Source organism: Thunnus albacares, chromosome 15 (genome assembly GCF_914725855.1).
Source record: "Thunnus albacares chromosome 15, fThuAlb1.1, whole genome shotgun sequence".
NCBI classification, from domain to species: Eukaryota; Metazoa; Chordata; class Actinopteri; order Scombriformes; family Scombridae; genus Thunnus; species Thunnus albacares.
The window spans coordinates 12,255,802-12,277,129 of NC_058120.1; the positions used below are offsets into that span (position 1 = coordinate 12,255,802).

Consider the following 21,328-nt stretch of genomic DNA (forward strand, 5'->3'; position numbering starts at 1 on the left):
TGTACTAACAAAAAATAGATCCAAGCACTTAAAAAGCACATCATGTAATCCAATGTACCATTTAATGAACATGTTAAAATGTTTCCTCCCTGGATGAATCAATTCTGCAGAAGACAACAAAGTGCCCTCCCTGACTTTTATATTACAAGTTACGTAATATTTCTGGCTTCATAAGAAGGTTTTGGTTTTTTGTGTTATTGTTAGTAAAGGCATGAGCATCTGGAATCCAGGAGGTATACTGACTTTGGCAGACACTTCAAAAGTTGTCCTCACAGACTGTCTCCAAATGAATGTTGACTCATGTACTGTTTTTTTCCATGAAAATCCTTTTATTGGGTGAGTAAACATTTTTTGTTTGTTTGTTTGTTTTTATAAGAGAGATGAGACAGTGATGACAGTGAAATGTGGCCTGACATGCCAAAGGTTCAGTGGTTTGCAACCTCTATTTACAAAAAAGATGACACATATTTATGATAGTCCACACATAAACATTATGCAGTAGGTGATAATCATGTTGATTTTAAGAATGTTAAACCATGTTTAGCTAAGTTTTATGCAAATTAGACAAAACTCCTGATAATTCCTGACATTAAGCACATCTTTGTTGTGCTGCAGTAGGTTCTGAGCGGTGACAGCTTTCTGCAGAAGCTATTTAAAGGTCCTATGGAGGCAAGTGTGCAGCCATGGATGGTGAGTGGGGGAGGGCAGCCGAAGTGAGCTAGGCCACCATCTGGCCTCATAATCATATGCTGGGAGAAGAGCCTAGTTATTGTAGCACAATACCCTGCTGACAATGACCACTGAAGCAGCAGACTTTAGCACAAAGCTGTTTTATCACCACAGAATCATATTTGCCTCAAAGGCCTATTAATAGAGAATAAGTCCCATTAAATCACTGGGCATCATGCATCACTCACTGGTTTATTCGTGTTAATTTAAGTACATGTGTCTTAGTTTAATATTATATTTGTGTATCTGTACAAACAAATACTGGGATTAAATAGAATAACAACACTATAGGTCCTGTGGTTGCTGTGTTTGCAACAGGCAGAAGACAACGTTATGTTTTTGTGGGTGCGTCCAAACCCTTGGGCTTGTGGGGAATGTAGTTTAAATTCCAGATACAGCGACAGAGAAAACAGGGCAGTGTGTAGGCGAATTACTACATTACCCATAGAGCCTTGTTTTGTTGCGCCTGCGTCGTGTATGTTTTCCCGTCCATGTGTAGGCGAATCACGTGTAGAGAAACCGTTGGTCGTCATGTCTCTGCCGTAGCAGAGCGCCGTGCTAGGTTTTATTATTTGCCTCCAGTTGTCGCTGCACTTTGTTTTGACAGCTGCTTGTTTTCTTTTCTGAAACCTTTTTTTTTTACCGAAGAATGAGCGAAAACGATGACATCGAAGTCGACAGCGATGTATGTGGTTTAGTTTCCTCTAGAAGTAGCTAGCCAGTTTGTTAGCTAAACAACAACTTTATCGTTCTTGACAACCTACGCTACCTGATTGAGCTAGCTAGCTAGCTTGTTTCTTGGCTAACACTTCGTTTTAAGACAAACAGAGAGAAAGAGGGAGAGAGAGATGTTGGAAAAAGGTGTTTTTTTGGAGTGTGACTGGCTGGCTTGACAGTAAAAGTCGAGCACACAGTCTGAGGAGGAGTTAGCGTCGTCTGGCTGCTTTTAAACCTGTTCGACATTGATTGTTCCTTTGGGGCAGTTCAGCGCAGGACAACAACTTGTTTCTTAAACTGCGTTCCGGGTCAGTTGTAGTTCATCACAGTCAGTTGTTTCAATTAGACACGCTTTTTAATGAAACGCTGAGTTGAAGCTGAAGTTGCAGACATTGAAGAAAACATGATGCGACAGGCGTGAACAGCAGTTAAGCTGTTTCTGAAAGCAAGGTCAGCTCATCTGAGAGGTGCTGGAACAAGAGTTAAGATCAAGTGTTAAATGAGGATACCACTAGGTTTTCTTGGTTATGTTTAGCATACTTATACTATGCTGCAGCTCACCTATATATTTTTTTTTTACAGAGAAAGGTAATCCCATCACGTCATCCTAGCTATATTTAGTAATAGCTAGCAGGTGTCCTCTTCCTTCCGTTAATGTTTAATCTTCAGTTTGAAGAATCTTGATATGAATCGATATATAATGTCCTTTCAACCACATAGCAAACGACTAAAGAGGCATGAAGGACTGTGTGTTCTCAAGCCTTCCTCCACATTAGCTTGTGCAGTTGCCTGTAATGCAAATAGGACATTAGAGACGGCTGTGTTAATGTTTCATGTTTTGTCCATTGGGGACCTGCCATGTTCGTTTCTCATTTCCCTGCAAGCCCTCTGCACCCTTTTTTTTTTTTAGTGTGTTCCTATACAGCTAGTCTCCAGTGGTGCTGCAGGTGCACATTTGAAACATACCTGCAAAATGCAACATTAAACATGCTGTTCAAGCTCATTTAAAACCCCCATTATGACCAAACCTGCTGAATTTAACAGTCCATACACATGCTGTCTGTGTATGCATCTGAAATCATGTCAGATCCTGGATCTGGTCACATATTTCTCTGTGCCACAGATTCCCCTCCCCCCCATTTGATTAAGCTGGGATCTCCAGCTTTGGATCTACATAAAGCCACAGTATACATATACTGTGAGGCCTGTCAAGCCTACATCTGCTGTTACAGGATACTGCAGACTTTAAAACATAAAACATGTTTGGATTTTAGTGGTTCTTCTTCCAACACTCTTTACTGTCCGAATTTATTTTTTAATGTATTTGATGTAGTTGTTTGTAGTCATCTTGTTCATGAAATGCATAATACTCATCGGCCCATAATGTTTCTGTATCTGTAAAATATGTGTGAAGTAATTGTCCAAGTGAACATTTGTATTTATGTTAATAACAGTAGGTTCAGTGTGTGTGTCAGGTGCATTTATTGAGCTTTCATTACAAACCTTATTGCAACTGACAAACTCTTAATCTCGGACATCGGAAAAACTTTTCAAAATCTATCGGTTTCAGAGGTGTCTTTGTGAGTGTTGGGGACAAATTTAAGGCCCTTACATAGGTCAGTTTCACATTCTGGGGATATTTGTCTATCTGATAACTTGACAACACTAAAAAAATCTTGCTGCAGGTGTAGTATCATGTTTAGAATTGTCTTTGGTCTTCTCTGTAACTGTTCATAAAAATCTCATATTTATAAATCTAACATTTTATCTGGCAAATTGGTGTATGATAACTATAATAGGTAAGTTCCGAAGTCAAGTGTGTTTGACAATTATTTACCTACACAACACAAATAATCTGTCTGTAATCAGTTGTTTACAGAAATTTGGCTACCACCTTTTAATCACAGTACAGACAAAACGTTAAATGACAGAACACAGAGTTCTCATTAGTTGTGTTTGATGTTTAATAATTTGTAAAATTTATTTAGGTAGAAAGGGTGTTAGTGATGTCCTGTGATCTTTAACTTCGTCTGCATCCTGTCCCAACTCTGCCACACTATCCTAACAAGCAGGCTGCCTTGAAACAGCATCCAGCCTGAGGCTGAGCTGACTGGCCTTTGCAAGGAAGGGGACTGTAAATGCAGGCAGTAACTCCACTGATACACTGCATGTTATGTTACAGTCATGGTGCCATCTTTGTTTGTAGCCACATCGGTGTCACTCAGTCCCTGTAGTGAGCTATACTCTTGTACCAAATAGGTACAAAGCCCTCTCTTTTTGGAAGCTACTGAGCATAAGATTTCATTTTTCTGCATCTAGTGCTTCTTTTTCAGTCCATTTACAAGGTAGACGTTGGAGTTGATACAGAGTTCATGTGAAGGACAATGATTGGACAAAGTGTTCAGACTGCCAGTGTATGCTGGTCTCATTTTAGTAACTGAAAGCAAACAGCATGTCTTCAGTTCAGTAAACAGAGATCACATCCTTGTAAACATACTAACACACTGGCTCCTGCTGTGTGATGTCAGGCAAGTTCATTTAACACACACACACAAGGTGCATTTAAAGCTGCAATATTTTACATATTGCAGTTTTAAATTGCTCCATATCTTCTTGTTAAAAGAATCACATGGACATTAAGTAACAAAGTTTCTTATGACTTCCTTGGTTTTCACTGGTGCCTTTTGGTATAAATAACCTGTGTTTTTAGTAAATACTTTGCTTGTCCCTTCGCAGGCAGACAAGCGAGCACATCACAACGCGCTGGAGCGCAAACGCAGGGACCATATTAAGGACAGCTTCCACGGTTTACGAGATTCTGTGCCTGCATTACAAGGAGAGAAGGTGAGAGGAAAAATATTCTTTCTAAAACTGCCAGCAAAGGAAATAAAATCAAGTTGAAGTTAAGACTCAACACTTAAGACTAAGACTCTTACAATTTCAGCTGCCTGTCACATAAAGTGTTAGTATTAAATGTAAATCTATGTGCCACATCAACGTATTGCATGCGCGCACACACACACAAACAAATAACTACAAATAACTCAAACAATAACATTGGATTTAATCATTCCATCCAGCTTCATTCCAGCTAACTATTAGCATAAGGCAGAAACCCTGAATGGGACACCAGGTCTTAATAAGTCTAACCTGCATGTCTGAGAGGCATGAAAACAAACAAATACCAAACAGTCAGTATGAGCCTCTGGCTTCTATTGTCCTTACTGCAGTTTGTTTTTTAGTTTCTAATGACTTGCACACATGCAGGCAGGGCGGTGTACCTTTTTGATGTCTGAGAATATAACAAACTGTATGTTGACCCTGCAAATTATCAGCAAAGAGAACATCAGTACCTTCTCTGGTACAGATGATCAGCAGGTGAAAAAGCAGGTCCTTTCATCTTGCACAGCTTTATTTCATCAACTGAATTTCTAACTCCATAATATTCACCCACTTATCAGAGATTATTCCAGTTTGTTCCAAACAAAGCCAATGCTATTCTATGGTGTTCTGCTCTCTTATAAGAGTCAAGTAGGGAAAAGAGAAACTCTGGTGTCATTTGATGAAAGGAATTAGTTTTTTCTTGTGTGCCTGGAACTATCCTGCAATATGTCAATGTTGGCGCATGTGCCTCGCTAATTTCTGGATGACTGCTGTTTTTTTTTACCCTCATTTTATAATCAAGACTACAAACTAATTTCAGCATAAATGTATAATACTGTAACTGTGTTAGTTAGGTAAGAGAATATAATATGTTTTAACTGTACAAATTAACACTGCAGCATTGCCTCATGGCTCTCTGAAATTTTTGCTGACAGAATTCTGTTAAACAGGCCTCCCGAGCACAGATTCTAGACAAAGCCACCGAGTACATCCAGTACATGAGGCGAAAAAACCACACCCACCAGCAAGACATCGATGACTTAAAGAAGCAGAATGCACTGCTGGAGCAGCAAGGTAAGTAAAGATCTGTAACTTTTTTTTTGTTGTTGATGCGACAAAGGGAGATGTAGTCTTTCAGTTACAATATACCATATTTGATGTAATAGGTTTTTATTTCTGTATTTTTGTGTCTTCGCTGCAGTTCGTGCACTGGAGAAGGCCAAGGGGAACACTCAGCTCCAGACAAACTACTCTTCTGACAGCAGCTTGTACACAAACCGTAAAGGGAGCGCGGTGTCCGCCTTCGACGGCGGCTCCGACTCCAGCTCTGAATCAGAGCCAGACGAGCCGCCTAACAGAAAGAAGCTGCGCGTGGAGCCCAGCTAGACTGTGGTCCCCCCCCCCCCCCCGCCTCTCCAAACAGACTCTTTTTGCCCACCAGCCCCCAACTCTTATCTTTCTGCACTCAGTCCTGCCTTCTTACGCCAGTCCAGGAGACCAGGTGGAGACTGTGTTAGAGAGGTGCTATTATGTATGAAACGCTTCTACCTTCTTTTTTCCTCCTGGCAAGCACCCTGTCACTCCTCTTATGGCCCAGCAACAACTTTTAAGACCCTTAAAGTAAGGCAGCTCTGCAGTTTTGAAGGACTCAATGCTTTTCAAACCTCATAATAACCATTCATAATCAAATATGGGGATGACAAGGTATGAAGCTTTAGTAAAGCTACAGAAAATATCCAGATTCTTTTTTTTTTTTTTTTTTTTCTCACTTGCTTGTTTTGGACAACCTCTGCAATCTGTTGGAAGAGTTGTGAGACTTTAAGACCTTTTGAGAAATGATAATTGGGGATGGTTTACCTTTTTAATATTCAAACTTTTCCAGATAAGAATGTGAAGTCGCTTTTGAGAAAATGTCCGTTATGCAAGATGCAACCAACCTTATTCAGTGTAGGTGGCTGAAGTTTTGGTCTTTGAAATGTTTGTGTAATCAAATGAGTCCCTCTATTTATAGTGATGCACCGAAATTGATTTCTTACCCTTATATATATTCTTATGTCCGATCTCCCTTATGTTTGTCTTGAGATTTTTCCAGAGAACACAGGAGGATGAACAAGTTGACCTGTCATTTTAGTGGATTTTTCACAGGTTCAACTATTTATTTTCCTCTATTTTTATTATTATCATAAATAAAATGTGGGTATAAAAAAAAAAAAATCCCCAAATGGATACTGAATGTTACACAATGCAGTTAAAGGACAGTGACCTTTATTTTTGTTAATGGAAGTCCATTTCAGTGTGTAGTATATAACGCTGTATACTCTTAAATGGTGTCAGTTCTGCAAAGAAAAGCCTTCCCCTGAAATATTTGCCTGTGCTGGGGATGTTTTATCTTTCTTTTTTCTTTTTTTTTTTTTTCCTTTTTGCAGAGGTAAATTAGTGTGTACGTAATCAATATTTGTTTGTTCCATTCCTTGGAAATTACAGGTATGTTGTACATACTGCCAACGGTTGTCTTGCAAGTTGAGGCATACCTTTATTATGAGACTATAAATAAAACTATTTTATCCTTTTGGGATGTATTTGTGACTCCACATGTTTTTAATATGATCTTGTGATAGCTTTTGTTCAGTAGTTTTCCTGTCTTGGTATTTTTCCTAAATATTCAACTGTACTTTGTATGTGTTGGTTTGGAGGGAAACATGTGAGTTAATAGCTAATTTCCAGCAGCAGTTAATGATCTGTGTTAAATCAAGTTTAAGAAATGCAAATGTAGTTGGCGGGATAATTTACTGAACAATCGGAGGATATTAACTGGTTAAATGTTTCTAGTTTACTATGTTCCAGTTGTGGTGAAATAAAACAGGACTGAGAGGTGTCTGAATTCAGGGCCATTGAGGACCAGAGGTGAAAGAAGTATTCAGATCCTTTACTTAAGTAAAAGTACCAATACAGTATTGTAAAAATACTCCATTACAAGTCAAAGTCATGAAAAATCCTACTTGAACAAAAGTACATAAATATTAGCAGCTTGATATAGTAAAAGTAGTGGTTTGGTCCCTCTGACTGATATATTATTATATATGACATCATTAGATTATTAATACTGAAGCATCAGTATGTAAGCAGCATGTTACTGTTGTAGCTGCTGGAGGTGGAGCTAGTTTGAACTACTCTATATACAATTAGCTAGTTTAGTCCAGTGGTTCCCAACCTAGGGATCGGGCCCCTCCAAAGGGTCACCAGATAAATCTAAGGGGCCGTGAGATGATTAATGGGAGAGAAAAGAAGAAAAAACAAAGTTCTGATACACAAATCTGTTCTCAATTTTTGGAAACAATTTTTGAATTTTTTTTTCTCCGGTCTTTGATTTTTGGTGAAATATTGCATCCTTTGAACATTTATGAAATGAAACCATGTGAGAAGTTTAGAGGGAAAAACACTATTTGGTGGAGCTGTGAACAACTCATAGACATCTGAAATGTGACCCCGACTACACACTGCTTTTTGTAAGGGGTCAAAAGCTAAAAAGGTTGGAAACTACTGGTTTCATCTTTAACTATGTGTTGTATTTAAAAAGCTTGTTATATTATCCATTGTGTTAAAGCTGTCAAATAAATGTAGTGGAGTAGAAAGTACAATATTTCCCTCTGAAATGTAGTGGAGTGGAAGTATAAAGTAGCATCAAACAGAAATACACAAGTAAAGTACAAGTACCTCAAAATCGTACTAATGTACAGTACTCGAGTTACTTTCCACCATTGTTGAAGACACAGAGCTCATGTCCTCAGTAATATTTCAGGGCATTGGGAGTTTACTCTTTAGGATATTGTCTCATGACAGCAGTACTTCTAATATCCTGGCTACAGACCTGTCTATATAGTTTGTTTAAATATTGAATATGAGTTTAACACAGTGTGATGTGTCTGTGGCAATCCCAGTGCATTTCACTCACCAGGAGCCAGCCTCCTCAAAGATGCAGGTTGCATGCTGCCTTCCATGACCCTAGGAGTTTTCGTATAAATGTGAGCTGAGCGCACAGGAACGTGAAATACGACTGAAATGATAAAATTTGAGCTGTGTGATGATTGTAAAGCAGTATTGTGGTCATAAAATATAAAAAGGCAAAGATGTTGCATTTATACAGTGCTGAATTACATGTACGTGTCAATATTTTTCTCCATTAGACTCTTGTTTCTAGAGTCTTTTCAACTTTTCTTGTGTAACTTTGCCACTGAAGCACACAGCATTCCTCTATATTTCTAAATTTAAAAAGGCCATTTAATCAACACGCTTCACTAAAATTTTTCCACATTTCAGTGACTTCAGAGCCGTTTCAGCCCTGAAGTAGGAATTTCCGAGGGGCAAAGAAGGTAGCACACGACAGCAGAGTAGAGGGGACAGCAACCAAAAGTTACATGGAAGAGTCATGCTTTCTCTTACATGTTTTTAACACTTCGTCATGGCTAAACAGTACGACTTCTTGTTCAGGCTGCTCATGCTGGGAGACTCTGGCGTTGGAAAGACGTGCATGTTGCGCAGGTTTACGGAGAGTGAGTTTGACCCGACACATATTTCCACCATCGGTAAGCCATCCAACAAGTTCAGTGACGCCTGTGTCAAAACTGGCATCATATGGAGCCACAGGTTGAACCAGATGAACATCAATGACAACTTTTTTACTGAATGAATGTCGAGGCTGTAACTTTAACTGTAGTTTTCAGAGCAATTAACTGTTATTTTTCACTATCGTTCAAAGTATAAAAACAGGCCTACTTAGCCAGTAGGATTAGTTCAAACTGGCCCCAGGCCATAACAGCCCTGAAACTGTCAGAAAGACATGTCAACACTAAGAAAGCTACACTTATGCTGTACCATATGCTGAAATTTGAACATTTTCTTATGAAGACATGCCCACTATTGTCCTAAAAAGGACAGAGGCAGTCTGTGGACTATCTCTAACAGTAACAATGGGAAGGAGGGTCCACAGGAAAGGCTTTTTTCCTCTGCTTGATATTTGATCCTGTCCTTTAATTCACAGAATGTAACTTGTGGACTGATATGCTGATATACTGATATTTTCTGGACTAATGACTCAGGCTGGAAGTGGTGGGGCTGTTTTACACCAAAGACATTAGAAATTATTCCCACCTAAAGACAGGCTGTTAAGTTTGTTGTGACTTTCACCGAAAGTGCTGTAGTGAAGTGTGGAGCTTAATTCAGGGTGAAAGGTTTGTTAACTGAAAGCTGGGGACTGGATCCGTTTCCTTGTTGGAAGGGCTGCAGGGTGAGAAGGCTTTACGCAGGATTAAACTCAGCTATTTGAGAAAGTGGTACAAAAATCTCCTTCCATTTAGATTCCTGATATTGTGATTATTGGTTAACATTAGACAGCTTCAGTCATCCCTCCATACCCGAACACAAGTGTGCGTCTTTAAGAGAGGAAACAACGTGGCATTGAGGTGCAGCTTGAACAGTCAGACCTGTTGAATGCACGGCTTTGCATATATTACATAAACACACAAACAAAGCCAGCAAGGCACAAACTGCACGTGTTACTATGCAAGCTTGTGTCAGTGACAAGGTGTTAAAAAAGCTCATTTTCTCACTAGAATCACTTCAATTCAACTGTACATTACATTGTACAACTCAGCTTAAATTTGTCAAGTCAAATGTTAGACACAGTGATGATCTATGGACAAATACAGGAGCAGCTTCAGTGAACACTGTGAGAGCACAGTGTCACCTGACCCACAGGTGACACTAGAGTAACTTGCCTGTTTGTTAGTAGATATTCACAAATATTATGCAAACAGCAAATTGTTTAGGGCAGGATAAGGTCAGATAAACTTTACTGATTCCATGCAGGGAAATAATGAAGTGTCTCAGCAGCAAAAAGAAGCACAAGAACGGGTGTATAGAATAGTAAAATATAGTGTAGCATAGCAGAGCTGAAATGATAAATAAATCAATTGATGGGAAGTTCATCTTCAACTATTTTCATCGTAGGCCTTTTTGACAGAACAAAAAAATAATACAATTGATGATGGCTGAATTTCATGACTTACTGGGACACTTAAATAGAACTGATTGTTAATATTACTAGTAACACCTGTGCTTTTCCTACTATGATATGTCAAAATGTCTGCTATGAAAATGCCCACTTATTAATAACTGAAGTCATTTTATAAGCAAAAATGCCAAACATTATCAGGTTCCAGCTTTTCAGTTCTGAAGGTTTGCAGCTTTTTTTTTCTTATGTGATAGTAAATTGAACATCAGTGAGTTTTTGATTATTAATCAGACAAAACAAGCGATTTGAAGATGTCGTCTTGGACTTTACTAGAGCTGCAACCATAAGGTGATTAATTGATTAGGCGATCGACAGAAAATTTATTGCCAGATATTTGGATAATCAATGAATCGATTTAGTAATTTTGCATGCAAAAAGGCCGAAAATTCTGTGGCCAAGCTTCAGAAGTGTTAAGATTTTTGCTTTTCTTTGTGAAATAACTGAAAATGTTTTGGGTTTTGGAATGATGTTTGGACAAAACAGGACATCTGAATCCATCTTCTTTAGTTATGGGGAATAATAACAGCAGTTTTCACTATTTACTGACAATTCATAGACTAAACTAAAAATGGAAAATGAATCAGTAATTAAAAATAATCTTTAGTTGCAGCCCTATAGTGTAATATAGTAAAGCATAGATATGTAATCTTAAAAAGTAGAATACTATATACATAATAAGAATCTAATACATACAATATGTAGCATTGAATGCAGTGAATTCACATGCAGTGAATCTTCAATAGTGTTGGCAACATAAAAACTAAACAAGAACTGATGTAAGTAGGTAAACACTACAGTATATTGCCTTTGGTTTAATACAAAACCAATGGAGTGATGTATCCCTGTTGTTGACAGCCAGTTCTGTTCTGTCACATTTCTTAGCTCCTGTGTCCTGTTACCTAGCAGGACAAATACACCACCATAGTTCACATCAGTCGCGGCCCGCTTTGTGGGGTCACAATGATTTAAAAGTTGACACTATGCAGTGCCTGAGATACTATTCATTAGCAGTGTCTCTGAGCAACACTCATTAAGCACTCACAATCACACAACAGCCCATGTAAAACACCACAATGTCAGGATTTTTCTCCGATTTGTCACAGTTGCTTAAGTGATTCCAGTTTGACTTTGCATCTGTAAAGGTGTTTGCGTCTATGTTTTGTTTTGGTTGATCCTGCTTTTCTGTGAAATAAAATGTATTTTTCTGTTTTTTTTTAGGAGTTGATTTTAAAATGAAAACACTAGAAATAGATGGAATCAAGGTGCGAGTACAGATATGGTATGTTAAAGTACACTCTTATTTATATATAATTATATTGCATGTACAGTATGTTTACATCCATATTATGTGATTCTCTTTTCCTGATGTGTGTTATGTCTTCTGTGAAAGGGACACGGCTGGCCAGGAACGTTATCAGACCATCACCAAACAGTACTACAGACGTGCACAGGTGATCCTTCCATATAAACAATCACAAAAGTCAAGTTACCTTTTTATGGGTTTATGTAGAATTCAATCATTAATCCTTTTTTTTGGGGTTTTGTATCCAGGGTATCATCTTTGTTTACGACATCACAAATGAGCCATCGTTTCAGCACATAGCGAAGTGGGCCAGTGATGTGGATGAAGTAAGCCAACAAGCACTCTCATTTCCCTCTCTTACACTTGTTGCCCTTCACAGTGACTCTGTATCTTTATAACCTCTTTAATGAGGTTTAGATGCTTGCTGCACACCCAGCGGCTTAGTATGAGTGACAAGATGATGAATTCTCTCATCTTCATGCTGTCTGTCTCATCTTTTCTGCTGTCATTGTTTTGCAGTGTGCCCCAGACAAGGTGCAGAGGATCTTAGTAGGAAACAAATCTGATGAGGAACCCATGAGGCGAGTGACGAAGACAGAAGGAAGCAAGGTTTGATGTAACCTTATTTCATGTGTGAACATCACTTTTTATTGGGGTTTTCTATGGCCTTTTTTTGCATGGTAGTAGATATACAAAAATGAGTGAATATGGGTGAAAACTGACAAAGGCGATGAAATACTTTTGACTCACTTTATTTCTAACCATATCTGACTGAATCTTGCAGCTAGCAGAAACCTATGGAATGGACTTCTTTGAGACCAGTGCTTCGACTGGCAGTAATATCAGTGAGGTAGGACACACAGTGAACCTGTCTGTCACATAAGAAATATCACTGGAATCTCCCTGCAACGTTCTTTTTTATCATGCATGTATTTCTTTTTCGACTTCCTTGTTCCTCCAGTCATTCACCCGTGTGACAGAACTGGTGCTGCAGGCTCACAAGAGAGACGTGGACAACTTGTTAGGATCTCTGGATGATTATCTGGATAAAGTGACTCTGGAGGAAGAGAAGGGTAGACAAGATAATGAGGAGAACATTCAGAGGACCTGCGCCTGTTAGCAGGAAGTGCCACGGCTGATTGTTGATGATGTTTTTTTCCACTGTGACTTGATTCAGCCCTCCTTCACCTTCTTTGTAGATACTGTGGGCTGTTGACCAGGAGGGTGCTCAACTGGTTTCACTTTTTGTATGTCTGGAAGTTGCATGCAGGTAAATGCAGTTAGCACCAGCTACCAGCAGAGGGACTGAATATCTCCAGTTCATGAAGGCATTTCTGTATATCGTTACTCCAGTGAAACTATCAATGCACACACTTAAAACATTTCCTTTGATGAAACGCAGTTTTGCACTACTACTTCATCAATTACTCTTCAATTTACTGTTTTCCATCACCTTTGCTTTCTTGTTGTTTTCCTATTTAATTTGTAGCCTACAGTACACATTAATTTGTATTTTATGGATTCATATCAACAAATCTGTTTATTAAGGTGAGAAGAGTATAAAGGCTACAACATGGTAGCCAAGGAGGGCAAAGTTTAATTATTTACACCTAGAAACTCAAGCCGTGCAGGAATAGATTCATTTACAAAACTGACTTATTTCCTCAAAGGAAACAGTGTTGTGCCATGTTCGGTAACATGTCTGAATGCAGTACATGTTTATTCACCATCCTGAATGTATGTACAGTTTGTTTTATGAATGTGACTGGCATTACCCCCTGTGGTATTTATAAGCGGTGTCACACCTGTTTGTATTATTTTTTTCAGGGTCGGTTGAGGTGCCACAGCCATTGTATTTTTAGCAGAATGTTTGAAACTCAGTGATGGTGCAAAAAAATCAAGTAATGTATAATGTTTTTGAGGTAAATAAATTGAACTTTTCATATTTAAAGATAATTAACTGGTGAGTCAATGGATTAGACTGGAGAGTGAAGTTAGGTCCACTGAGTTCAGACAGTGGACTCATTCATTTTTCATCAGGTGCTGTGAAAACTGATCACATGTTAAATTTTTGATGACTTAAGAAAACTGATACCTTATAGAGAAACCATAATGCAGAAAACATGTTGCAAAGCATGCTGTTTTCTCCACTAAACACTCTTTGAAATTAGCATGTACACTCAAATACATGTTGAAGATAATACACGTAAAATGCTCCTTTGATTAACAGCACGTTTGGTTTAAAAGAAATGTAAACACTTGTCATGTCTTGACCTGAATATGTTAAAACACTTCTTATTGTAAACCATCCAAAATCAACTCCATTAACTTGTTTGGTTTTACAATCAGTTTCATCAATCTATCTGAAACATGTGAAAGAGTATAGTGTGTCTGGTGTAGATCAGTTTCCTGCAGAGCCATTTGACACCCAAAGCTGAAAGGCAGCTTTCTGCCCTAAGCCAGTCAGGTGACCAGCAGTTGGATACTGTCACACGTTGAGATCCCGTCTCCCACAAGTGTGGAAGCACAAGAGTTGAGATGACGTTCATCGCCAAGACCTTCTACGACCTGAGAGCCACCACACTGGAGGGAGACCCGGTGGACTTCAACGTGTTCAGGGGACGGGTGGTCCTGATAGAGAATGTGGCCTCGCTCTGAGGCACCACCACCCGGGACTTCAGCCAGCTCAACCAGCTTCAGAGCAAGTACCCCCATCGGCTGGTGGTCCTGGGTTTTCCTTGTAACCAGTTTGGATATCAGGTCAGTAATCAAACCTGACACTGCAATATTTAATCTTGACATGGGCCTGAAATCTTTTTTTTTTCTTTTTTACCTTGTGAAGGGAAAATGTAATTAAAAATATTGAGTTCTATACAGAAAAAAATTCATTCAAGAATTAAAGTACAATGAAAAAGTGTACAGCTATCATTGGGGGAAAAAGCTCAAATTCAACTATTAGCAGTTTACATTTCTTACAGATAACAGCACCAAATAGACACACTGACCATGCATGAGACAGGGAAGCATACAAAGGCACACTTTCAACCCCACCAAAGAATACATCCAATCAAACACATTCAGACACACACACAGACACACAATTGTGTTTCCATCACTTCAGAGGACATTCCATTGACTTACATTAATTTCCTGGAGACTTATCTCAATCTTAACCATAACCACCACATGCCTAACCCTAACCCTTACCCTAACCTTAACATAATCCTAAATTTACCCTAACTTTAAACCAAGTCTTCACCCTAAAATTAATGATTTATGTTAAAGGGACTTGCTTTTTGTCCCCATAAGGGAGGCAAGTCCCCACAACATGAGGAATACCTGGAACCACATACACACACACACACACACAGACATTCCTTCCTCGTCCACAGTGATATAGGTCTATTTTGCAGACACTTACAAGCTGTGCTTGTCATTTCATTTAACAATTCTATGAATAATATTTAAAAGTTATCAAATTGTTTTTAAAAAAGTTATATTAAACTGGTATTAATGAAAAGTTGATTTTGTGGGCCTGAAATCTCATAAAATTAGTTTATATGCTGATGACATTTTATTATTCATGTCAAACCCTGCTGTGCCAGTTCAACAGTTAATACAAAACATCACCCCTCAGGTGCCAAGCTTTCCTGTTCCCTTTTAGATGTATATTTGGGCATATTTATTGAAAATGAATTCCAGCAGATGTTCAAAGCCAATTCCATCAAATCCATTATTTGATAAAATCTTCCTGGATCTTCTCACATCCAGACTAGGCTGAGATTTACCTCTTAAAATGAACCTTCTCTCTCTTTGCTTTACCCAATGAGAATGACTGTCGTTTTAGTCAGTATTCACTCATAAAATAATTCAAAATAACAGCATAGTTGCCTTGTGTGCAAACTGTAGCTGGTCTTAAACTTTGATACTACATTAGATTTTATGTATCTCTCGTGTGTGACAAGCTCAATTCCTGTTAAAGCCAAAATTAGCTAATTAAACTCTTAGCTTTTAAGCCTTTAAAATACTGCAATGGAATCTTGAACAGCTTGAACAAATATGATCAATGTCACTCTGATAATGAATGTGTGTTTTGCAGGAGAACTGCACCAATGGCGAGATTCTGAATTTACTGCAGCATGTGCGTCCAGGTGGTGGCTTTCAGCCAAACTTCACCATCTTTGAGAAGTGTGATGTCAATGGAACAAACACGCATCCTGTCTTTGCCTATCTGAAAGACAAACTCCCCTATCCTGATGACGACCCCTACTCCCTCATGCAGGACCCCAAATTTCTGGTGTGGAGTCCCATCAGCAGGATGGACATCTCTTGGAACTTTGAGAAATTTCTCATTGGGCCAGAGGGAGAGCCCTTTAAAAGATACAGCAAAATGTTCCCCACCATTGACATAGAGCCTGACATTCAAAGACTGTTAAGATTAACTAAGACCTAAGAATAGCCTCCACATGTTAATGACTTCTCATCCATAACAGTCAAAGCTGATATGCTGTCCTCCACACTTTTAAACCTTATTAAATGAGGGTGATATTCTGAAACTCTGTGGGAATATTACCTGAGGCCCTATAAGTGTTTAAAAGTAGTGGATGAATAGATTCAATATATGTTTCATACTTTCAAACTTATGTTAATGGACAAAGATAAATCTGCACAACAGCAGACTGTACAGTATTATACCCAGTTTAAACAAATGAGGGCATACCTCAGAAAAATAATAACTTGCAAAACAGGGTATTTCCAGTATGTTTGCATGTGCTTCTTCTTCTTGTCCTATGCTGGCCTGGCCAGCAGATGGTGCTACATACTTGATTATACATACAGATAACTTCTGTCATGCTGTTACAAATTAACATTCACAGCACACACACACTCACAAAATGTTTGCACTGGAATAAAAATCTAAAAACCACATTTCGCTCTCATTGATGTATCTTTTTTTAATCGGTCAATTATAATATGTGAGGCACCTTAAAGATGTCTGCCTATGATGCAAATTTGACAAAAATACGTGTTGTCATGTCTGAAACAGCCCTGTATAGGCATAGTAATGAGGCTTTAAATATAGTAGGAAGGATGTGGAATTGTGATGCATGTTGTCACTAATACGTACGCTCTCTAAAATAACTCCTGCATTATGCATCCTCTGATCTGCTGATTCATTCAGCCTTTGTGGAGATCTTCTTTCTCCACATAATTTACTAGATCTGCATTTCCAAGTAACATCGGCTGATAGGGCTGCAGTCAGTGCTTTACTACCACAGTGACACCTGAAGTCAAGTCCTAAATCATGCATCTAGGTAATCTTCTACCTTGCCACTGTGTAATGAGCTCTCATCCAGCTTTGGTTTTCTATGCACAGTATGCATTGTGAGCAAGGTCTGCAGATTAGCTGTGGATTTTCTGCACATCCGCTCTCATCCACATCAGCCTATGATGTCAGAGCCACAGGCTACACTGGCCAGGCAGTGCCCTAATGTCTTTGGCAAGTTGCTGCAGGGACATTTGTGACAAAAATGAAACACTCAGTTACCTGACACTGTGCAGGGGTTTTCGCCCTTTGCATGAAGCTGCTGTGGTGGTTTTAGTCTGCCTCACTGTCTTTGCATATCATATTTAAAGCCACGTCAAAAGTCAAATTGTTTTTTCGTCATATGCACAGTTAAAACAAATTTCCCTGTACAATGAAATTCTTTCTTTGCCTTCCACTCTAAATGCTGTTTATCAAAGAAACACGAGGTATAGAAATGAGTGTGTGTGTGTATGTGTGGATCTGAATGTGGATGTGGATCTGTTGATCAGTCTGATGGCCTGAGGATAAAAGCTGTCCCTTAGCCTAGAGGTCCTGCATTTCACACTTCTGTACCTCCTGCCAGAGGTCAAAAGTGTGATAAACCTGTGTTGGGAGTGGGTGGAGTCTATGATGCTGCTGCAGGCTCTTCTGTGGACTCTCTACTTGGTGGTAGCTGTCCTACAGAGATCTCAGCAGTCTTTACCACTCTCTGCAGGCGTTTGCGGTCCATGGCGGTGCTGTTCCCATACCACACAGTGATGCAGGTGGTCAAGATGCTCTATATGATGCAACTGTAGAAGCTGCTGAAAATCCTCAGTGACATGACTTTCCTCATTTTCCTTAGAAATTACAGCCGATGTTGTGCTTTCTTGACCAGCTGGGTGATGTTACATGTCCAGGTGAGGTCATTACTGACGTGGAAACAGGAATTTAAAGCTGCTCACGGATTGTCAGCGGTTGATGAGGTCTCCTCTCCTTCCTCATGTCCACAATCATCTCCTTCCTTCCTCCATCTCCATCTCGTCTGTGTTGAGAGAGAGGTTGTTGTTGTTACACCATGTCACCAGACTTGCTACCTCTCTCCTGTATGCTGTTTCATCACCCCCAGTGATCAGACCACTGTGACTTTGGTGTCGTCAGCAGATTTCAGGATGGTGTTGTCTCTGTGTGAGGTGATGCAGTCGTAGGTGAATATAGTGTGTAGAGCATGGGGCTGAGAACACATCCTTGTGGGGTGCCAGTGTTCATCATCACAGTGTGTGAGGTTAGATTTCCACTTCTGACAGATTGTGGTCTGCCAGTGAAGAAATCTAACAGCCAGTCACAGAGTGTGGGATTCGGGCCAAGGTTGTACAGTTTTTTTTGTGAGTTTGTGGGCAAGGACTGGATTAGCTGTAATCGATGAAGAGCATTCTGATGTAAGCATCAGAAGCAAGCACATGTTTGTGGTTTCATGATGCATGAGGGTATTTGATACAGATCTTTCTCACAGGCTCACTGGTTAGTGCCTCACTGTCAGGTTACTAATGTAGCTTATATATTCAGCAAACACTGGAGGAGAAAGACCAGGGGCCTCTCCCGCACCCTCTGCACTGCTCCCCTTCACACACTGCTTGCAGGAAAATATCCCCAAAGATCCTTTATGTATGACAGATGAATCACTCAATTCAATTTGTGAATAATATTGTACACTTGAATAAAATTATAAAATAAAACGATCAACTATCTCATCACATCTGAATTCGGGTAATACGTAAATTATAACTTCAACTCTGAACGATGCTTTTGATTTTCATGTATTTTAGTCCAACAACATTAAGCAATACAATTTTGATCATACTTTTTTTATAGGAATTGTATGACATTATAAAAGTTCATTTTATTCTAATTTCTTGTGGCCATAATTTTTCCAACTTGAACAGGACATAGCATTTGCAATACATTTGCAGTAGATTCACAGTAACTGCACTGGACCCTGTGTGTGTGTGTGTGTGTGTGTGTGTGTGTGTGTGTGTGTGTGTGTGTGTGTGTGTGTGTGTGTGTGTGTGTGTGTGGTTAAATATCATTATTGTGAGTGGAAAGATGTTGCTCATATCAGCTTTATTTAAATTTTGACATGGTGAAACCGAGGGCATATAACTGGACTTCGTTTCGTAGTTTCCAACCTCCTCTTTTAACGACAGAGTGAGAGCTCTTCGTTTCCCCTCCACTCCGTCTACACACTACAGGTGAGCACAGTTGCCACGGAAACGTTTGCTTTCTCCACGAAGCCTTCTCGCGAGACTCCGGGGCAGAAAGAGAGAGAGAGAGAAAGAGAGAGAGAGAGAGAGAGAGAGGGGAGGTTGCCTGAATGATCTCATCCCTCCAGCAGCTGCATAGCGCAGCGAGGCAAACCCGTAACTTTCTATCAAACTTCCAAGTTGCCTTTGAGAGCGACACACCGGGACATTTTCGGTTTAGACGCGGAGGAGCGAACGCGTTTTCCCGCGAAGGCGAAGAAGAGCGCTGCGCAGTTTGTGTTTCGGACTTGTGGGACCTTGTTACGAGTTGAACAAAAGGAGGAAAACCGCCTCGTATTGGGTGTCATCCAAAAAAAAAAAGCTTGAGGTAGAAAAGGAGAAAAGGTGAGTCGGGAGTGTGGTGCTAGTCATGTGCGGGGTGTTGTTCGCGGTACCAACATCTGTCGGCTGTCTGAGGAGGACAAAGCAGATCTTTGTGCTGTGTGAAGCTGCAGTGTATAACCAGTGCCAGTGTTTTTAACTAATAGGACTGCTTGGTAGACGAAGTGCATTGGGTGAGAAACGTTTGTATCACCGGGGCTGTCAAAAATGTATTGGCAGTGTATCCGCTGCGTCGTTGCATGTCAAGGGCATTGTTCCCAGCACTGCTTTACAGAGACGATTCACAGGTGGCACCGTGTACACTACATCACACAGGATGTATGGATGTCTCCCTGTGTGACTGTCACCACCCGAAAATCTGTATTATATTTTATTTAGCATGTAATACCTCACACGAGCAGGGGGATCTCAGGCTCCAGGTGATTCCCTTGTGCCACATCTGCGCTGGACCTGAGAGCTGTGGTTGTTTTACAGCCTTAAGAGCCTGTCTGGTTCATCACCTGGTTGATCAGATAAGGCCAAAGTAATTGAGTGATGAATAGAGTCCTGCCTAATCAATATGCAATGCTTTAAGTTACATTTTATACATGATGGTGCCCATTATGTTATATTCCCTATTGAATAAGAGTGTGTTTTGATCAGAAAATAACCAATCAGACCCTGCTTTTGCTGTATTCTTGATTTTTGTGTGCAAAACATGCACAAACACAGCGTTTTCTGATCCAAAATAATCAGAGAGACTGTTATGGAACTGAGAAATAATACAGATCATCACGGTGGTAGCAGCCTCATATAATAGGAATGATCTGGCAATGCAGAGCTACCAGACAAACAGAGGTTTGTTTGGATAGTAACAACCATGTGCCTTTCAAAGTTCTAACATATGCAGTATTGTGTCCAAGAGGAGCTTATTTACAAAATATCAGCTGCAACACATCTAGTCACCACTATGCAGGTAGGAAATTTAAAAACCCAGTGGCCTCCCCTCCTCCATGAATCATAGTGTCTTGGAGTTGTGTAACTTGACATGAGTCAGGTGAAAAAAGGAGGAAGCTTTGGAGTTGAGCTTTGGGCAAGGATTTTTGGCATTCTTTATAGGCTTAGCTGACTTATCATCACTTATCATACAGCCGCACTGCCATCTTTACTGGTGAGTCTAATCTCAGCTTTGTCCCGTTTGCTTGTTTCAAATCATAGCCATTATTCACACTTGACTGTGTCTTGCTCTTTATGATGGGATTTCTTATAGAGACTTAATCTAATGCAAATGCAGCAGCTTTATATCACTATTGTGTATGCTCTGTTTTAATCAGCCACAATGGGACAACAAGTCTGTGTTTTATGCTGCTGACAGAAATACCACTCAAGGTTAAGATGAGACAGAACTGTTTGGGACTAACAGCTCAATTGAGGACATGAGACCACTTTGCAGCCATAGCATGTTCAGTCCTAAGATGAGTTTTCTTTTTCTGTTTTTGCCGTTCTTATCAAAATGCACCTGCAGCACAAACTCGAAACATGTCTCGTTCCTTGACAGAAGAACCTTTGCTTCTCATGTTTCCTCCTGTTCTATTACTGAAGGACAGTGTTTCTATTTTCACTTTTTCGCATTACACTTCTCACATAACGACAACAATTGTTATTGTGCTTCATTTGTAGTATTGTCTTCCTACCCTGCCCACACATTCACAGAGGGA

General features: G+C 39.7%; 4 protein-coding genes across 6 annotated transcripts in view; all 4 read left to right on the forward strand.

The window, feature by feature from the left end:
• Positions 1-1,208: 1,208 nt before the first annotated feature.
• On the forward strand, positions 1,209-6,908 carry LOC122998682 (protein max-like). Of its 2 annotated transcripts, none has more exons than XM_044375645.1 (4): positions 1,209-1,414; positions 4,183-4,290; positions 5,265-5,403; positions 5,531-6,908. In XM_044375645.1, exons 1-4 carry the CDS (start codon positions 1,379-1,381, stop codon positions 5,713-5,715), a joined length of 468 nt encoding a protein of 155 aa, XP_044231580.1. In that variant the 5' UTR covers positions 1,209-1,378; the 3' UTR covers positions 5,716-6,908. The 2 variants fall into 2 exon arrangements, with proteins under 2 accessions (XP_044231580.1, XP_044231581.1); XM_044375646.1 differs by having other exon boundaries at positions 5,280-5,403.
• Positions 6,909-8,687: 1,779 nt separating this feature from the next.
• Positions 8,688-13,658, forward strand: LOC122998338 (ras-related protein Rab-15-like). Its single transcript, XM_044375172.1, has 7 exons — positions 8,688-8,912; positions 11,618-11,678; positions 11,790-11,850; positions 11,951-12,028; positions 12,222-12,311; positions 12,487-12,552; positions 12,664-13,658. Exons 1-7 carry the CDS (start codon positions 8,789-8,791, stop codon positions 12,820-12,822), a joined length of 639 nt encoding a protein of 212 aa, XP_044231107.1. The 5' UTR covers positions 8,688-8,788; the 3' UTR covers positions 12,823-13,658.
• A 543-nt stretch (positions 13,659-14,201) lies between these two features.
• gpx2 (glutathione peroxidase 2) lies at positions 14,202-16,554 on the forward strand. Its single transcript, XM_044375328.1, has 2 exons — positions 14,202-14,462; positions 15,802-16,554. Exons 1-2 carry the CDS (start codon positions 14,241-14,243, stop codon positions 16,153-16,155), a joined length of 576 nt encoding a protein of 191 aa, XP_044231263.1. The 5' UTR covers positions 14,202-14,240; the 3' UTR covers positions 16,156-16,554.
• A 2,751-nt stretch (positions 16,555-19,305) lies between these two features.
• LOC122998217 (signal-induced proliferation-associated 1-like protein 1) overlaps positions 19,306-21,328 on the forward strand; it is a 36,636-nt gene continuing 34,613 nt past the window's right edge. The window contains exon 1 of one of the 2 annotated variants that reach the window (XM_044374977.1): positions 19,306-19,634. The gene's annotated coding sequence lies outside the window, so the exon portion shown is untranslated. The remainder of the gene's footprint in view (positions 19,635-21,328) is intronic. The other variant, XM_044374976.1, reaches the window with a different exon arrangement.